This window comes from Megascapheus bottae, chromosome 5 (assembly GCF_031878675.1).
Source record: "Megascapheus bottae isolate mThoBot1 chromosome 5, mThoBot2.hap1, whole genome shotgun sequence".
Lineage (NCBI taxonomy): Eukaryota > Metazoa > Chordata > Mammalia > Rodentia > Geomyidae > Megascapheus > Megascapheus bottae.
The window spans coordinates 40,423,105-40,443,396 of record NC_143513.1 but is presented as its reverse complement, the minus strand read 5'-3'; the positions used below and the strand labels follow the sequence as shown (position 1 = coordinate 40,443,396).

The 20,292-nt window shown below is 36.1% G+C and overlaps 1 protein-coding gene across 3 annotated transcripts in view; it reads right to left on the bottom strand.

Annotated features, from left to right (window-relative positions):
• The window catches only part of Kmt2e (lysine methyltransferase 2E (inactive)), a 90,150-nt gene that overhangs the window by 57,451 nt on the left and 12,407 nt on the right, over positions 1-20,292 (bottom strand). For 2 of the 3 annotated variants that reach the window (XM_090332942.1, XM_090332944.1), the window contains exons 2-3: positions 15,790-15,862; positions 11,737-11,921 (exon numbers count right to left, since the gene is read on the bottom strand). In XM_090332942.1, coding sequence (XP_090189068.1) covers positions 11,737-11,807 — 71 coding nt within the window. In that variant the 5' untranslated portion in view covers positions 11,808-11,921; positions 15,790-15,862. The remainder of the gene's footprint in view (positions 1-11,736; positions 11,922-15,789; positions 15,863-20,292) is intronic. The other variant, XM_090332943.1, reaches the window with a different exon arrangement.

The following is a 20,292-nucleotide window of genomic DNA, read 5'->3' as shown; positions in this document are numbered from 1 at the left end:
TCTGTAAATGAAATTTATTGGAACAGTTGGGCTTGTTTACATACAGTTGGGCTTGTTTACATACACTGTCTTTTTTTCCAGCTACTTCAGAAGATCTGAGTAGCTAAAACAGAAATACAAGTCTTAAAAACTTTCTGATTCTTTACTGAAGAATTCTGCTGACCTCTGTATTAAATGTGATTTTAAATAACAAAACAATCTGGGAAGTAAAAACTTATTTTCTGGGACAAACATACTTTTTTACAATCAGAAACCAAAGTAAACTTTAAAAAAAGAAAATGAATGGAGGAAGAAACTGAGAAAATTATAAAATATCCAGTACTAAATGTTGTTGCATTGACCTGTTACATTTTTTAAACTTTACCTTATTAAATACTCATATTTAAATATTACAATAATTTCTCTAGGTATCTAATCCTTCATTTGACTAAATAAAGTAGCCTGTGATTTTTTTTTTTTTGGGGGGGGGGGTGGGTCACGGGGCTTGAACTTGGCCTGGGCACTCTCCCTGAGCTCTTCAGCTCAAGGCTACTGCCCTACCCGTGAGGCAAGCCCCATTTGCGGTTTTCTAGAGGTTAACTGGAGCTAAGTGTTTCAGGTTCTTTTGTGCCCAGGCTGGCTTTGAATTTTGATCCTCAGATCTCAGCCTCTTGAGTAGCTAGGATTACAGGCATGAGCCACCATGGCCAGCTGCCTGTGAAAAAAAGTAAGGGTTTGAAACAACTTGCTTATTAGTTATTGAAACAGAACCTATTTTCTTTTTCTCTTCCTAACAGCAGAGCAGTTATTAAAATCTCAAAATCTTCAGAAGTGTCTGTGGTAGAAATTAGTGGGAATAGGGGTTTGTGCTCTGAGCTCCTCACTTTCATATAATGAAAGCTGTTCTTTCATAGCTTTACATACTTTGTTTCTGCAGAAGTATCTGAAAAGGACAGTGAGAAAACTGCTTAAAATGAGTAAAAAACAAACCAGGAATATCACACTGCTGTGAAATTTTTTAATCTGTGACTTTAGGGAAATTATTTAACTTTTATTAGCGCTTCATATCATATCTGTGAAATGATTTGGGGTTACAACATAAAATTAAACATAAGGTACTTGCCTTGCATAGAAGTATTCAACAAATTATAATGTATTCTCTCCTCTTTCCCTTACTATTAAGTTGAACAACATGAAATCACTACTGGTATTTGTTCAATTTTGATCTCTAAAATGGCTTTCATACATTTTTTAAATTCAGACTGCAACTGTGCAGAAAAGAATTATCGAATAGGAAGACTTGCTTGTAAGGCTCTTTGCCTTCTTTTCTTTTGCCATCTTTTGGAATTTGGCTACTAAACAGTTCCTCCTACTAAGAAATTTTCACCAAAGGTAAGAGTGAAATACTGTTACAATTATTTGAGTGTACAATATGGCTTATGTTGAATGCCTGCTGTCTGAAAACTGAAATAGGTAAATGGTATTCACATACTAGCCTCAATAAAGTCTCTAAAGAGCACTCCATGTAGTCAATATTTCACATTTTTCACAATTCTTTAACAAAGAAAACAGATGGATTGTACACAACTCTGTAAGGAAACCTGTACTATTTTTCTTTTGTTGACTTGGTTTTATATTTTTGGCTGAAGTGAATCTGAACCATAACTATAAGGACAAGTACAGGCTAAGCTCTGCACAAACCAAGCCTGGGGGTGGTCTGGAGGCAAATCACACATAACTTTCCAAAGTAACTATTTTTGTGAAAATTTTGTTGATCTAATTTATACAGTTCAAGTTTTTAGAATGTATTATACAAAATTAGAGGACAAAGTCAAATTTTGAACCTTTTACAGCACTATCATAAAGTGTTATCTTCAAGGCTAAAATCCTGAAAAATCTATTTTTCTTCTTCAGTAAATGTCCCAAACTGCCAATGTGTTAAGCTTCTTTTTAATAGACACAAGCTTTCAAACATGCAACCTGGCAACACATAGCAGGAGCTTTAAAATTATCTTGTACTCCATTATACCTAGTAATTCCAGATCCTATGTATTCTAAGTAAATCATTCAAAATCTTCAAAAAATTATGCTGAAAGTTTCCACTGCAATTTATGGCTCAAATGATTTACATACTATAAATGATCAAAACTTCTTATGAGTGTGAGAAAAACATGGGAGAGGGTAACAATGTCCAACCAGAAATGCATTTACTACCTTATACATATATGTCACCCTGACAATAAAATTAAATTAAAAAAATTATGAATGTATCTTGAGATTAGAATACGAAGAAAGCATTCAAACAGAATTTGAAAAACCTTTTCAAATTGTACTATTAAAGGAAAAATTACATGATTGAATACAGTATGATTCCATTTAATGTGCACATGCCAAAATGTCTCCAGTTGTTATTTCTGGATAGTTAGACTATGGATGTTTATTATTTTCAGTTGATATATTTTGGGGAATGTCTATAATCATCATGTTCTACTCATATTTTATATATATATATATAGATATAGATATATATCTATATATATATATATATTTTTTTTTTTTGCCAGTCCTTGGCTTGAGCTCAGGGCCTGAGCACTGTCCTTGGACTTTCTCAAGGCTAGAGCTCTACCACTTGAGTCTCAGTACCATTTCTGGCTTTTTTCTATGTATGTGGTACCGAGGAATCAAACCCTGGTCTTCGTGCATACTAGGCAAACACTCTACCACTAGGCCCAACTCCGGGCCCTCTACTCATATTTTTAATATGCTTCACATATACTTTTTTTTTGGTCAATCAGGGGACTCAAACTTAGGGCCTGGGTGTTATCCCTGAGTTTTTGTGCTCAAGGACAGAATTCTTACCACTTGAGCCACAGCTCTGTTTCTGGTCCTATGGTGGTTCACTGGAGATAAGAGTATCATGGACTTTCCTGCCCATGCTGGCTTCAAACAACAACCCTCATATCTCAGCCTCCTGAGTAGCTAGGATAACAAGCTAAGCCACCAAAACCCAGCTCACATATACTTTTTTTTTGTTTTTTTTTTGCCAGTCCTGGGTTTGAGCTCAGGCCTGAGTCCTGTCCTTGGATTTTCTCAAGGCTAGAGCTCTACCACTTGAGCCTCAGCACCACCACTTCCAGCATTTTTCTATGCATGTGGTACCAAGTGCATGCTAGGCAAGCACTCTACTACTAGGCCAAACTCCTGACCCTCACATATACTTCTGAAGATATATCAAACACTGACAAGGAGTAAAGAAATATTTACATATATCTTCTATATCATGAGACAAAAATCACAACTCTAAAGGACTTCTTGGGGTTGGGAATTTAGCTCAGTGGAAGAATACTTGCCTGCTAAATGCAAAGCCTTGAGCTCAGTCCTCAGCTATGGAAACAAAATAAAACAACTCAAAACCCAAAGTAAGTCTTAATGCTAAAGTCCATTTGACTAGGAAAAATAATATTCTATAGGAGGTTCCACCTAGTAGAAAGATCTTTTTCATATACCAATTTATATCTGTCTATCTATATCTATTTATGTAATAAAAAGATATTTCTATAACACACTCCTTGATTTAAGAGAGTATCTTTTTAGCTAATAAAGCTAGAGGTACAGTTACTTCTAACAGTTCAATAAATACAATCTACATTGACTTTACTTGGAATGAATCCTACTTTTCTTGAAGACAATTTTTTATTTAATTTTTCTTTTTTCTTTCTTTTTTTTTTTTTTTTTGCCATTCCTGGGCTTGAACTCAGGGCCTGGGCACTGTCTCTGAGTTTCTTTTGCTCAAGGTTCACACTTTACCCCTTGAGCCGTAGCCCTGCTTCCAACTTTTTCTGTGTATGTGGTACTGAGGAATGGAATCCAGGACTTCATGCATGCTATGCAAGCACTCTACTTCTAAGCCACATTCCCAGCTCAAAGACAATTTCTATATTTAATATTATGTAGCAGGAAAAATGAGCAAGTAGTTACATCCCATAACTCTGCCATGTGGTAATGGAAATACTTCATTAGTATCAGGAATTGCTGATTTTGTGCTGGGGATTAAACATAAGGCCTGAGCTACACTCCCAGAACAATGTCAGTATTTAACAATGCAACCAGGCCAAATCTACACCCAGAATTTATACAGAATTTCTATAAGTATATTTATACTTTTATTTATATAAGTATACTTATATACGTATATAATTATTTAAATATATAAATATATCACTGCATATTAATTATATATAATTTATATAATTTTGAGCACTAGGAATACACAAAGCCAGAGTAGAGCCACAGCTCAAGGACATTGCCCAGGCCCTGAGTTCAAGATCCAAGACAGAAACCAAAATCAAAACAAAAACAAAAAAAAACACACTGTATTAGCAGAGAATCTTATATAGTATTTTAGTGAAAAAATTATCCTTCATTTCAAGAACAGTTGTAAATGCTAAGATAGTATTTCAAAATGGGCATTTTTAATATTGAAATGAAAATACCTTTTAATGAATTTCCAAATTAGGACAGGCGAATCAATGTTCACTTTAAGAACACAAAAAATATGCCAGATGCTATGGCTCATGTCTATAATCCTAGCTACTCAGGAGGTTGAGCTGAGGAGCAAGGTTCAAAGCCAGCCTGGGCTTTGAACAAAACAAAATGTAGAAATCTCATTCACAAAATATTTAGTGCATTCAAATGTTCAAGTTCAAACTAAAAAGAACCAAACACCTAAAAATTAATAAATTCTGCCAGTAGATGGCTCTAGTGATGTTGAAAGAATATCACAAACTATACAAAGTATACAAGGGAAAGTCCCAGAAATTTGAAGGAAAAAAAGCATATAAATACTTAAAATCACCTTTTGCAAATGAAGATATCAAGTCTAGTATAAGTAAATGGCCTACTTACTAGTATGTCAGTGATAGAATCTATTATTATTATTATTATTATTTGTGCGTGGGTCATGGGGCTTGAACTCTGGGCCTTGGCACTGTCCCTGAGCTCTTCAGCTCAAGGCTACAACCCTACGCCTTGAGCCACAGTCCCACATCCTCTTTTCTAGTGATTAATTAGAGATAAGAATCTCTTGTTCTTTATTGCCTGGGCTGGCTTTGAACCTGATCCTCAGGTCTCAGCCTCCTGAGTAGATAGGATTACAAGCGTGAGCCACTGTGCCCAGCAAGAAATTATTTCTATTTAATACTTCAGTAATCTTAGTCAACGGCTATTTAGTATTCATTGTTTTGGTCAGGCATAGAAAATTTTGTGGGAGAGTGGGGAGGAAAAGTGGGGGGAAAATATAGGAAGAGGTAACTGTTCAAGAAGAAATATACTCATTACCTTACATACGTAATTGAAACTCCTCTGTCTGGTATACAGTTCTGACTAATATAGTTTCCTTAACAATAGAGATATTTCTTCATAACTCTAGCCTCTACAAAAACATTTTTCATTTATAGACTATCCATATAATAATGACCCCAAATAATAATGACCCTATTAAATTCTTAGTGTTGTCTACAAAAAGAATTTATAAACAAGAAGCCTACCTCTTATATCACTCCACATTTATGTACAATGTAGGTAACCACAGAAATGCATATATACACTTCTTGGTTAAAACTTTTTGCTAGGTACAGGCAACTCATGTACTCCTACCTACTCAAGAGGCCAGCCCAAGGAGAAAAGCCTGTGATTCTGACCTCCTAATTAACCACCAGAAAAATGGAAGTGGTACTGGGCTCAAAGTGATAGAGTACTAGCCTTGAGTGAAAGAGCTCAGGGACAGCACCCAAGTATTGAGTTCAAGTCCCAGGACCTACCCTCCCCCGCAAAAAAAAGATACAAAGAAAGCTCAGGGACAGGAGCCAGTCCTTGAGTTCAAATTACATCAACAGCACAAAAAGAAAGAAAGAAAATTCTAATCAGGTTATTACTATATTTGCACCTACCTCGATTTTTATTTTAAATATTGCTTTGCTACATATTATTGCACTAAGAATCACACCATGAAAAAGAAAACAAGTCATTGGGCCGGGAGTTTGGCCTAGTGGTAGAGTACTTGCCTTGCACGTCCAAAGACCAGGGTTCGACTCCTCAGTACCACATACAAAGAAAAAGCCAGAAATGGTGCTGTGCTTCAAAAGGCAGAGTACTAGCCATGAGGAAAAAGCCCAAGGACAGTGCTCAGGCCCCAAGTTCAAGGCCCAGGACTGGCAAAAAAAAAAAAGGAAAGAAAACAAGTCGTTCTTTATGTTATCCTGCATATTGTGATTGGTAATTTTGAAACCTAGGGAACACTGCAAGAAGAGGCTTACTACCAGGTTCAATAATGACTAACTGATTTTTTTTTTAAGGTATCTCAAAGAGACAACTACAAGTAGTTGGTTTCACGCTATTTACTAAAGTCTAAGTACAGGTATTTGTTAATGTTATGAACAGTAAAAGATAGTGCTTTTGTTTTTGTTTTTTTTTAAAAAGCTCATGAAGGGCCAGGAGTTTGGCCTAGTGGTTAAAGTGCTTGCCTAGCATGCAAGAAGACCCGGGTTCGATTCCTCGGTACCACATATATAGAAAAAAGCTGGAAGTGGTGCTGAGGCTCAAGTGGTAGAGCTCTAGCCTTGAGAAAGTCCAAGGACAGTGCTCAGGCCCTGAGCTCAAGCCCAGGACTGGCAAAAAAAAAAAAAAAAAAAAAAAAGCTCATGAAACAAAATTTTACTCTTGTTAAAATATGTTATTAATCCTCACTAATCAATCATGCTTAAAATATGTTAGAATTATATAAATGTTATAGAAAAGCCAATTTGGGGCAAAATAAGAGAAAATAAGAAGTAATACACTCCAGGTACCTATGGCTCATGCCTATAATTCTAAGTACTCAAGAAGCTGAGATCTGAAATCTGAGGATCATGTTTTGAAGCTAGATGGGGCAGAAAAATCCACAAGACTTTTAACTGAAATAAACTACTCAGAATAGGCTAGAATTGGATCTCAAGTGGTAGAGTGCCAGCCTTGAGCACAAAGAGGCTCAGAGACAGTGCCTAGACCCTAAGTTCAAGCACCAGGACTGGCAAAAACATATATATAACTGGCCTCCTGAGTAACTGTACCTAACAAGAAGTTTTAACCAAGAAGTATATATATGCATTTCTGTGGTTACCTACATTGTCCATAAATGTGGAGTAGTATAAGAAGTAGGCTTCTTGTTTATAAATTCTTTTTGTAGACAACACTAAGAATTTAATAGGGTCATTACTATCAGCTTAGTCTATAAATGGAAAATGTTTTTGTAGAAGCTAGAGTTACAAAGAAGTATCTCTATTCTTTTTTTTCCCGAAGTATCTATATTCTTTTTTTTTTTTTTTTTTTTGCCAGTCCTGGGCTTAAGCTCAGGGCCTGAGCACTGTCCTTGGATTTTTCTCAAGGCTAGAGCTCTACCACTTGAGCCTCAGCACCACTTCCGGCTTTTTCTAAGTATGTGGTACCAAGGAATCAAACCTAGGTCTTCATGCATGCTAGGCAAGCACTCTACCACTAGGCCAAACTCCCAGCCCCAGTGTCTCTATTCTTAAGGAAACTGTAATAGTCAGAACTTTAGACCAGAGTAGGCAAAAGCAACATAATATGCATTACTTGTAAGTTTGAATTTTGTTTCCAAAACTAAAACATGATTACTAATATTATATTTCTTTTAATAATTATTGCCACCAAAATTTTTCTTTTTTTTAATTTAATTTTATTGTCAGTGATGTACAGAAGGGTTATAATTACGTATGTAAGGTAATAAGTATATTTCTTCTTGAACAGTTACCCCCTCCTATATTTTTCTCCCATTTTTTCCTCCCTCTCCCCCACGGAATTGTCTATGCCTTGCAAAACAGTGAATACTAAACAGCTGTTGACTAAGTACTAAATATACATGTATGTGTGTGTGTGTGTGATATATATATATATATATATATATATATATATCCATCCTATAGGAAAGGCAAAATGAGGTCAAGATTTTCAAAATTTAGTGAATAGAGGAAAACAAATAGGTACAAGAATAGACTTAATGGAAATAAAGACTTTTATTTCAGAGATAAAATAATCCAAAAATAAATGTTCCTTGGAATGGAAACTCTAGATGTTAACAAGCCCTTTATTATAGATCTTAGGATAGACTTTCAACTAGATGAACTATAAGTGATGCTATAATTTGTTTTGTTTTGTGCCAGTTCTGGAGCTTGATCTCAGGGCCTGGGCATTCTCCTTGGGTTTTTGAAGTCTAGTCCTCTACCACTTGAGCTATAGTACCACTTCTGGCTTTTTCTGTGTATATGGTACTGAGGAATTGAATCCAGGGCTTTGTGCATGCTAGGCAAGCACTCTATCACTAGGCCATGCTCCCAGCCCAACTATATAGGCTTTTTTTTTTTTTTTTTTTTTGCCAGTCCTGGGCTTGAGCTCAGGGCCTGAGCACTATCCTTGGATTTTCTCAAGGCTAGAGCTCTACCACTTGAGCCTCAGCACCACTTCTGGCTTTTTTCTATGTATGTGGTACCGAGGAATTGAACCCGGGTCTTCATGCATGCTAGGCAAGCACTTTAACCACTAGGCCAAACTCTCGGCCCCCTATATAGTCTTATGAGTGCATTAAATATCTATTGAGCTCTATCAAGCATCTCTTAACCTTTAAATTATTCATGATTTTTAGCAATACAACTGTTCTTAAAAGCAAATACATAACTAATAAAATTATATATCTACCACATGACCACAGTGAAATTTATTCTTTTTTTAAAGTTTTGAAATAATTATAGAAGAACTTATTTAAAAAAAAATATATATATATATATATATGCACACACACACACACACACACACACAGGAAAGTCCCATGCACCCTTACCCAGAGACTTTTGCTTTCTGGGATTTTTATTTGTTTGTTGTTCTGAGATAGGTGTACCTACATAGCCCAGGTTGACCTTGAACTCATGGTTCAAGCAATACGTCAATCTCAACTCCAGAGTACTAATTTGGGATTACAGGCATGTATCCCCATACCCAGATGCATCTTACACAACCTTAGAATCTTCCAATTATGCATCAGAAATGAAAACAATATTATATTATATCAAAATTTTTCTTAGGAAAAATAAAGACAAAAGCGATTTCTTTGTAGAAAAGGGGGGAAATGTGACTAAAGAACCTTTTTAAATTTCCTGAGGGACACATGCCTTTCAGGAGGAAAAACAAAACAAAACAAAACAAAAAAACACTTGAAACAAAAACGTTGATTAAAAGCCATTCTTTAATTACGTACAAGTTAAATCTTTTTCCCATAGAAAAATGGCCTTACATCTAAGAAGAAATATGGGAATCCAAAATATTTATACTGTAAATATCCTACAAAAATGAAGCTAGGGAAGAAAATAGATACTACTAGCTTGGCATAGTAGCTCATACCTATATTCTCATCATCTGGGAGAATGAAAGAGCTAGTAGATTACAAGTATAGATCCAGCTTGGTCTAAAAGTCAATGCCAGGTGAGCCTGGGCCACAGAATGAGCCTTTCCTCAAAACACCAAAAGAAAATAGATTGGTATTGCCCTCTTTTAGTAAATGGGTCATTTCTTTTTTTTTTTTTTTTTTTTGCCAGTCCTGGGCCTGGGTTCAGGGCCTAAGCACTGTCCTTGGACTTTCTCAAGGCTTAGCATTCTACCACTCGAGCCTCAGCACCACTTCCACCTTTCTTTTTTTTTTTTTTTTCTATGTTTGTGGTACCGAGGAATCAAACTTGGGTCTTCGTGCATGCTAGGCAAGCACTCCAGCACTAGGCCAAACTCCCGGCCCTGGTTCATTTCTTTTTAACTGTGTGATTAATGTGAGGCTTTTTGTGAGTTATCTAACAATTCACAAAATAGACATACAAACAAGGCAAAGATGTATTTCACATTATTTAACAGCTTAAAAATATAGTAATAAAGTGCCAGTGATTTTATATAGAGATTCCCTTCTTGAACACTTGGTTTGTTAAACATGTCATTTGAAATATGATGTAAAAATCAATGTTAATAAATTCTTTTTTTTTTTTTTTTGCCAGTCCTGGGTTTGGGCTCAGGGCCTGAGCACTGTCCTTGGACTTTCTCAAGGCTAGAGCTCTACCACTTGAGCCTCAGCACCACTTCTGGCCCCAAAATTCTTAAAAAAAAAAAAAAAAAAAAAAAAAAAAATATATATATATATATATATATATATATATATATATAGTAATAAAGACACACAGTTAAATGCACTATTTAAGCTGTGCATTGTGATGAATACCTGTAATCATAGCACTTAAAAAGCTAGGAGAGAGAGGCCGGGAGTTTGGCCTAGTGGTAGAGTGCTTGCCTCGCATGCACGAAGGCCCAGGTTTGATTCCTTGGTGCCACATACATAGAAAAAAGATGGAAGTGATGCTGAGGCTCAAGTGGTAGAGCTCTAGCCTTGAGAAAGTCCAAGGACAATGCTCAGGCCGTGAGCTCGAGCCCAGGACTGGCAAAAAAAAAAAAAAAAGTCACTTATGACTAAACTCTGACTAGATAAATAGATAGACAGACAGACAGACAGACAGACAGACAGACGGACAGACAGACAGACAGAGACTACAAGAATATTGAAGAGATGACTGGGAGCATCACCTAGTGGTAGAGTGCTTGCCTAGCATGCACGAAGCCCTGGGTTTGATTCCTTGGTATCACATACATAGGGGGGAAAAAGCTGGAAGTGGTGCTGTGGCTCAAGTGGTACAGCACTAGCCTTGGGAAATCCCAAGGGGAGTACCCAGGCCCTGAGATCAAGCCCCAGGACTGGCAAAAGAAAAAAAAAAGGAATACTGAAGAGTATGTTAATGTCTTTTCCAACAGCAATAGCAGGAATTGTGATAACACTACCAGGCCACTAAAGATGCCAACAAAAGGAAGAATAATTACAGCATTTTCTTGCTCTCTGGAATTCTAAGATAAACTTAAAAAAAAAAATTCCACCAAGGTCAGCTTAAATATAGATGAGAGAAGTCCCATTATATAAGTCGCATTATATAAGATATAACTATATACTAAATCAAAGAACATGCATCTTTTTATCCTTCGGCTTCAATATTATTCAGCTTATAATTTCCAAAAATAATCATTACAGCAATATCTTAAAGTGGATGGTCATTCAAAACCAAAAGATAATAAAATCAGTCCTAACAAATGCATAGTCAAAACATGGACAAAGGGGTAAGAATCTTTCAGAGTTCAGCAAAAATGGCTATTATAGTTACTTTGTAGAACTACTTAAAGGTAATAAAAAAAATAAATTAAATATATTAGATAAGATTAAAATTTTAAATTACTTCCAAAACTAAACACAACAGAGTATACACTAAAAACAACAGTCTGCTAGCCATGGTAGTGCACATCTATAATCTCAGAATTTAGGAGGCTGAACCAGTATTAGCTTAAGTTCAAGGCTAGTTTTAGCTAAGTGGTAAGTTCCAGATCACCCTGAGACACTATCTCAAAGAAACACCAAAGAACTGTATTATTCTTGATGCTAACGAGAAGAAAGTAGAAAAGACAAAACAAAAGTAATTTCTCTAGAGGAATCTTTGTCCTTAACTTGTGGTATTTTAGCCAAGAGTTCAAGAAAAAACATAAATGTAAATTATGCACTACTTATTTGTGTTAAAATAACTGTATGAGAGATAACTGCCTTTATCTAAAAACATCTTTAATTTAAATACTTACTCTGAGCCTGCAGCCATTTCCAAATATGACGTTTCTGTTGTATCAACCCCCAATGGGACCACTATGCTCATGACGTTCGCCTCTGGTAAATTCGATTACTATGGAGTCCTATGCATTGGTATCCAAAACACTGGAGCATGCCAGCCACAGTGCTCATTGCAGACATCTAAGTGCATCCACAAACCCTGTTTCAAAAAAAGGAAGGGGAAGTAAGAAGGGACAGTTAAGAACCATCTGAACTAGCAAGAGTCAACGATCATATAGCAATAAGTAAAATTTGTAAAAAAAAAAAAAAAAAAAAAAAAGCATACTTCATCAAGATCTCAATATAAAGAAACATCTATGTATTTTTCTGGCTTTAAGTTGCATGATTATGTTCAAACTAAGTTTCTGTGGGACAGCAAGTTCGTAATATACACAAAACCCTGAGTTGAACCACAACACAAGAAAGCAAAAAAAGGAAAAAAGTTTATGAATCATAACCTTCCTTAGGGAATGAATTGGGATTCCAAAAGCATATTGTTCATTACATAATCAACAAATATTCATTTAAAATATAAAATACTATTAGTTGTAATATTAGTACCCACAAATAGATCTTTCAGTTCAGCAGTGATCTAACAATATGTTAAGTTGTAGACTAAGTACTACAATAAGCCTTTTACATGAATAGTCCACTTAATCTTCACAATTCTAAGGTAGTTATTGTCATTCTACCATGAAAGAAAGTAAAATGAAGAATCACTAACTTAAGATGGAGCCAATTCTACTCTTTTATATACACACATACACACATATATGAAAAACTATTTTATTTGTAATAAAATGGTTTCACAGTGCCTCTCATTTTTCATGATATGTAAATATCTGCCTATGAAGGTATTATTCCTCCAGTTGCTATTGCTTCTCTAGTTAATACTCCATAATACAACTAATTACAGTTTTTAAAGCAAAACTTTAAAAATATATATATATATGTTTTGTGCTTTTTAAACAAACTTCAATCTTCAACATCAATTTTCCTATCTAAATTCACTCCATAATTTTTGCTATGTAGTATTAAAGGTATGGCTCACTTGGCAGATTACCAGCCAATAAGTGAAAGCATTAAGTACCCAGTTCAAATTCCTGCCTCAGACCAAGAAAAACAGCTGTTATATGTGTTGTTCACAAAATATCAATAGTGATAATAAAATTTAGAAACAAAATAGACAATTTTATAAACTGGAAAACTACACATTCAGTATTCTCTCTCTCGCTGTAATGTTCACTGCAATGTTAATACCTGAAAAAAAAGAATAGCAGTCTTCTTCAAATAGTAGTTCTTGTTTTCTACCTTTAGTTTTGCCAATTAAGTTTGAGAATATCCACTCAAAATATTCTCATTTTATAGTTCAGACTCTGTGAATTAACACCTCACAAGATGAGGAAATAAAATGTCAAAGTGGCTTCAGGCACCAGTGGCTCACAACTGTAAATCCTAGCTTCAGAGGAGACTGAGATCTGAGGATTATGATTCAAAACAAGCCCTGGTAGCAAAGACTCCATGAGACTCTTATCTATAGTTAACCTCCAAAAAAAGACAGAAATGGAGCTGTTGCTCAAGTGGTAGAGTGCTACCTTTGAGCAAAAAAATTCAGGGATAGCCCCTGAGTTCAAGCCCTATGACCAGAAAAAAAAATTTTTTTTAAATAAACATCAACCTTTGCCTCTTCCACTTACTAAATAAACATAAAGCTAGAAAGTTATTTATCCCCTCTAAGCATCAGGGTTCATGTTTATAAAACAGAGATGTATCCTCAGAGGATTTCTACAAACAAAATAAAATAACAAATGTCAAGCATTTCCAATAATGCATTTATTTAGTAATCAACACCTAAAACAGATTGTACATACCTAACCAAAAAAACCCTAAAAATCAAAATGAAGCAAAATGTTCCGTTTTCAGCTTTTTTATGCATTGGGAATGTTTAGCTTGTAAAGTCTATGCAAATATTTTACAATCTAGAATAACAAAAATCTGGAGCACCTCCAGTCCCGAATATTTCAGATAAGAGACATCAGGCATGTGCTTATAGATTATTCCTATTTCATCACAAAACAAAAGGTAGAAAGACATTTTCAATTTTTAAAAATCTTTTCACAGCTATAAGTGTGGTTTTCCTATGTACCATGTTTATACCAGTCTCACAAATTAAAATACTCCCACAAAATAATGAAAGCAGAAGGAACAAAAGGAAATGCTACCGAGCCCACTTGAAAGTAATTTGTAAATGCCGTATTTATCAAAGCTATAAAATTACAGAATTCTATAGGGCAGAATACAAGCAATGCATAAAGCTAAATTGTATTGATAGGTCATTTATTCTGTACTTCCTTGGAATACTTCAAGACCTGGACCTAATAACAGGTAAAACAAGTGCATTAACCTATTTATCTGTCTATACGATTTTATATACACATATGTATGATTCTTAAAATTTTTAAAGGTTCAAGTACATACATACATATGTGTATGTACACACATGTATATACATTCAAATATGTATACTTGCACATATGTATACATGTGCACGCAAATTTATATATTAGCTGGGCCCCAGTGGCTCATGCCTATAATATTACCTACCCAAGAGGCTAAGATCCAGAGGATCTGGTTTTAATGACAACTTGAGCAGCCAGCAAAAACTGACTAGAGGTATAGATCAAGTGGTAAAGCACAAGTCAGCTAGTACATCAAGCTGAAACCACAATACCAAAAGAAAAAAAAATCCTTCTTGTTTATAACACCTACTTAGAAGGTACATTTTTTGCCAGTCCTGGGCACTGTCCTGAAACTTTTTTTTTTTTTGTTCAAGGCTAGCACTCTACTACAGCACCACTTCTAGTTTTTCCTGTTTATGTGGTAATGAGGAATCAAACTCAGGGCTCCATTCATGCTAGGCAAGCATTCGACCACTAAGTCACAGTCCTGGCCCCAGCAGACACTTTCTTTAGCTCAGTTACATTTAGTTGTATGATGGTTTACCAGAGTTACGAACTTGAAAGCTAAAATGAAATCATTATTTATTCTTAGATAATTCAGTATTATTTCTAATCTAATATGACCTATTTAATAGTATGCCCTTTTCATACGATTATGTAACTCTTAATAAACAATCTTGAGCTGTTTACAAATAATAATGAAGAGCTAGCTATAAGCCTATTTTTTAAAATGGCTCATATGTATGTGATTACTTCCTGTGGTCTGAACTATAAACTACTGTGCTTACCTAAAACATAACAGTAGCCTACAAAGGACTGATGAGTGAATTAAAAGGGCAAAATGCATCAAACAGCAGCTCTGGCCTCACTAACCAAATGAACTGTCATCATACACACCAAGTGCTAAAAAACAAAACAAAACTGCATGACACTTGCATAACTGAATCTCTCTAAAAACACAAACTGTTCACAGGATAAAGATACATCAGTACCTCTGAAACATATGAAGCAGATCTCAGTAATTTATTCATTATGTTAAATATGATAAGATCATGTTTATTAGGACTACAACGTGACAAATTATTTCACTATTAACATTATTATAAGCAATTCTAGCTGGGCACTACTGGCTCAGAAAAGTACACTAGACTATCTAAAATAACCAGCAAAAAAAAAAAAAAAATAGGAAGGCTGGAGGAAAGACTTAAGTGGTAGAGTGTTAGGCAAGCAAGTAAAGCAAGATCCTGAGTTCAAATTTCATTACTGTCAACAATCCTTTCCCCAAAACATACCCTCTCTACTGAGTAAAGTCATACTGTTTAAAAATGTGACTACCTAATGAAATCATAAGCTTACTAGGGAAAATGATTATATCTAAAAATGGGTAAGGCAATTTTATAAGCAGAAGAAAAGTGATCTTATATGAATTAAGGGAAAAAATATTCAACACACTCCAAACAATTACCACATATGCAAAGCAGAAAACTGGTCATCCAACTGGCAAGTAAGATAAACACAAATACTGAGAATAAGTGGCAGCCATTAAAGAAATAAAATAAAAGGAAATACCATGAGATGTCTGGGAAATCTGAGGTCCGAGAAAGAATAAATGTCTTCACAAAACCTGCTATCCAGAATAGACCTAGAAACCAAGTGAACATAGGAGTATTGAGCTATTTTTAAATAGTATAAAACTGTAGGTAATTCTGACTAACATGCTACCTAAAACCAAAGGAACTCAGAGACAACAACAAATTCTTAAAAAGGTTATTTTTATATAAATGAATGCAAACATAATAAAAAGCCAACAGTTAAGGTTAAATGTAATACATCAAAATGAAAAGAAACTGGAATTGAACATTAAAATCAGATTTAGTAAAGCAAAAGCAACAATCCCACAATAAAAACAAGACAAAAGTCAATAATATCAAAAAAGTAACTGAAGGAGAAAAGTCTATTAGACACACTGGAAGGCAGAGGCTAAGACTGCTTCAACGACCACATTGGAAGGCACACAGAGGGGGAAAAAAATTACTAAAAAGATGAACATAAGGGCTGGGAGTTTGGCCTAGTGGTAGAGTGCCTGCCTAGCATGCACGAAGACCTGGGTTCGATTCCTCAGTACCACATACATAGAAAAAGCCAGAAATGATGCAGTGGCTCAGGGTAGAACACTAGCCTTGAGGAAAGTCCAAGGACAGTGCTCAGGCCCTGAGCTCAATCCCAGGACTGGCAAAAAAAAAAAAAAGATGAACATAACTTCAAAATGCCGAATAGAAATTTAGCCAAATGTTTTCCTAAGTCACAAATTAAAATATCCCAACTAAGAATCTCATCAAAGAAAGAATAACTCATTATCTGTTTCTTGTAAGCGCCTTTCACAATGCTCAGAATAACTCATTATCTGTTTCTTGTAAGCACCTTTCACAATGCTCAATAAATATTAAAAATTTAACATTTGTATTTTGGACATGTGTCATTAAGAGACCAGACATATGAATCTTTCGATAAATTACTAATGAACTTGAAATAAAATAGATAAGAAACTGAAAGGGGCCAGGGAGTTTGGCCTAATGGTAGAGTGGTAAGAGTGCTTGCCTTGAATGCACAAAGACCTGGATTTGATTCCTCAGTACTACATACATAGAAAAGGCTGGAAGTATTTCTGTGGCTCAAGTGGTAGAACTCTAACCTTAAGAAAACCCAAGGACAGTGCTTACGCCTTGAGTTCAAGCCCCAACACTGGCAAATAAATTAAAAAAAAAAAAAAAGAAACTGAAAAGGAACAATACCTGAGATTTCCTTTAAAACTAGAAATTATTGTTGTAAGGATTAAAATTATTATAAGAGGTTGACTAACTTAATAGGCATACGGGAAAATCAAGATCTGTTTCAAAGCTAATACTATGACTAGGAACCTTTAGGCAAGTCATTTCACCACTTTCAGTTTCAACTACAAACAGAAATTGGTTAGGATGATGATCTCATAGTTATTTTCAATTCTGCAGATTGAACTCTGGCCCATGCTAGGCCAGTACTTCCATTTGGCCCATGCCCCTAGCCTTTTTGTTTTATACTTTATGTTTCTGATGTCGGGAATTAATAACTTTGCCCAGAATGCCTCCAACTCCAAATATATATCCCTTCAACTTGGATTACTGACAAGTACCACCATGTCCAGTTTAAAATAATTACAGTTATACTTACAAGTTATTTTTGCTAACTGTAATACCATATCAGATTCTATACACAGTTAACAAACATATTAGAGAATGGGTAAGTATTTTTCCAGCCAGGTTAATACTAGTAATAGACAGTGCTCCCCACAATATTATCTGATTGATACTTAAAAGTGTCCAACTGCTGGTTTCAATAATAGAAAATACTGAGTACTTACAATGTTTAGTCATTGCGATATAGGTATTTATTATACCTATTTTACAGATGTGGTAGAGGTTAAATGTACCTGAAGTTTATAACTAGTAAATAGATCAGTATGTAAATCCCAGGGCCTATATATTAGCTTGCCTGAAATTAAAATTTGCCATACTGGTTAAAAAATAGAATTTATACTCAGAGGAGGGGTTAAGAAATGAAAGCTGCCTCTCTAACAGAGAACTTATAAGTATAAAAATGTCTCACTCTAAATATGTAAACTATGTTTACTTGGTGCATTAAAGGTGAGTACAGTAATAAAAGCCATCTTGTTCATCTGCCAACTTCACCTCCTTAATCTTATATCCATTCTATCATCAAAAGTAAAGAAACATGAGCTTAAAGTCTAAAACCTGTGTGTCGATGGGTAAAAATGAGATTACTATAATTTATATTATTTTCAAAACTATGCACATGCCAACTTTACCTCGCTAATCTTACATCCATTCTATAAGGAGGCATAACATCCCCCAAAGTAAAGAAACGTGAGCTCAAAGTCTAAAACTTGTGTGTAAAATATTTCAGGAAAAGAACAAAGTATATATAGTCAGTAGGTAAAAATGAAATTATTATAATTTATTATATTATTTCAAAACTGCATATGCTTCACTAGAGAATAAAAGCAACTCTTAAGAGTTAAGGTAACTGGGCTGGAAATGTGGCTTAGTGGTAGAATGCTTGCCTAGCATGCATGAAGCCCTAGTTTCCTCAGTATCACATAAACAAAAAAAGGCTAGAAGTGGGACTGTGGCCAAAGTGGTAGAGTGCTAGCCTGCTCAATGACAGTGTCCAACCCCTGGAGGAGGAGGGGGGGAGGAGGAGGAGGGGGAGGAGGAAGAGAAGGAAGAAGAAAAAGGAGAAGGAGGAGGAGGAGAAAGAGAAAGAAGAAGAGGAATAGGAAGAAGGAAGAGGAAGAAGAGGAAGAAGGAAGAAGAAGGAGGAGGAGGAGAAGAAAAAGGAGAAGGAGGAGGAGGAAAAGAAGAAGAAAAAGAGAAGAAGGAGGAGGAGGAGGAGGAGGAGGAGGAAGAGGAGAAGAAAAGAAGAGAAGAAGAAGAAGAAGAAGAGGAGGAGGAGGAGGAGGAGGAAGAGGAGGAGGAGGAAGAGGAGAAAAAAGAAGAGAAGAAGAACAGGAGGAGGAGGAGGAGAAAAGAAGAAGGAGAGGAGGAGGAGGAGGAGAAGGAGAAGAAAAGAAGAGAAGAAGAAGAAGAGGAGGAAGAGGAGGAGGAGGAGAGGAGAGGAGAGGAGAGGAGGAGGAGGAGGAGGAGGAGGAGGAGGAGGAAGAAGAAGAAGAAGAAGAAGAAGAAGAAGAAGAAGAAGAAGAAGAAGAAGAAGAAGAGGAGGAGGAGGAGGAGGGGGGAGGGGGAGGGGGGAGGGGAGGAGGAGAGGAAATGGAGAGGAGAGGGACAGGAGAGGAAGAGGGACAGGAGAGGGACAGGAGAGGGACAGGAGAGGGACAGGAGAGGGAGAGGAGAGGGAGAGGAGAGGGAGAGAAGAGGGCAAGGGCGAGGGTAAGGAGAGGGAGAGGAGAGGGAGAGGAGAGGGAGAGGAGAGGGAGAGGAGAGGGAGAGGAGAGGGAGAGGGAGAGGAAGAGGAGAAAGAGGAGTTAAGGTAACTAACCAATTCCTTATAGAGAAATTATTTGTTAAAGAATAACAAAACAACCAAAACTATGCACATGCTTCACTATAAAATAAAAGCAATCATGAAGAGTTAACTAACCAATAAAGAAATTATTTGTTAAAGAATAACAAAACAAGCTGGGTTAGGGCTAGAGGTGTAGCTCAAGGACAGAGCTGCTGTAAATTTAGCATGAGCAATGCCTTGGGTTCTAGCCTCAGCACCAAAAGCAAAACAAAAGCAAAATACTCCTGTGACAAGCTAGGCACCAGTGGCTTACTCCTAGCTACCCAAGAAGCTGCGATCTGAGGATAGTGGCTCAAAACCAGCCTGGGCAAGAAAATCTGTGAGCCTCTTAGCTCCAATAAATTACTCAGAAAAAGCTAGAAGTAGTGCTGTCACTAAGTGGTAGAGTGCTAGCCTTGAACACTCAAGAGCTCAGGAACATTGCCCAAGTCCCAAATTCAAGACCCAGGGCTGGCTAAAAAAGAAAAGAAAAGAATAACAAAACAAAGATTAACTAGTTAAATTTAATTTGAGTCTCTTAGTGCCATCTGGTTCCAGAGACAGAATTTCACTAACTCAACTTCACTACAATACTTCTTTGGCAAGTAAAATTTTATTTAAGAAAATCTGGAACTGAAGGCCTGACTCAAGTGTTACAAGCAAAAAAGACAAGGGCTCAAGTCCCAGTACTCTTAGGACTGTGTATGTGCATGTGCACATGCATGCATGCGCGTACAGATAGACACACACACACACACACACACACACACAGTGTTGTCCGGCACTAGTGGCTCACCCTCACAATCCTAGCTACTCAGAAGGAGGCTGACATCCAGAGGATTGAGGTTCAAAGCCATTTGAGACAGGAAATTCTTCAAGTATCTATCTCCAAAATAATCTTCTAAAAGCTAACTAGAGGTATAGCTTAAGTAGTTGAATAGCTCCAGACAAGCAAGTGTGTGAGCCTGAATTCAAACCCCTCAATATTGCAGATAGAATAGGAGCAACAACAAA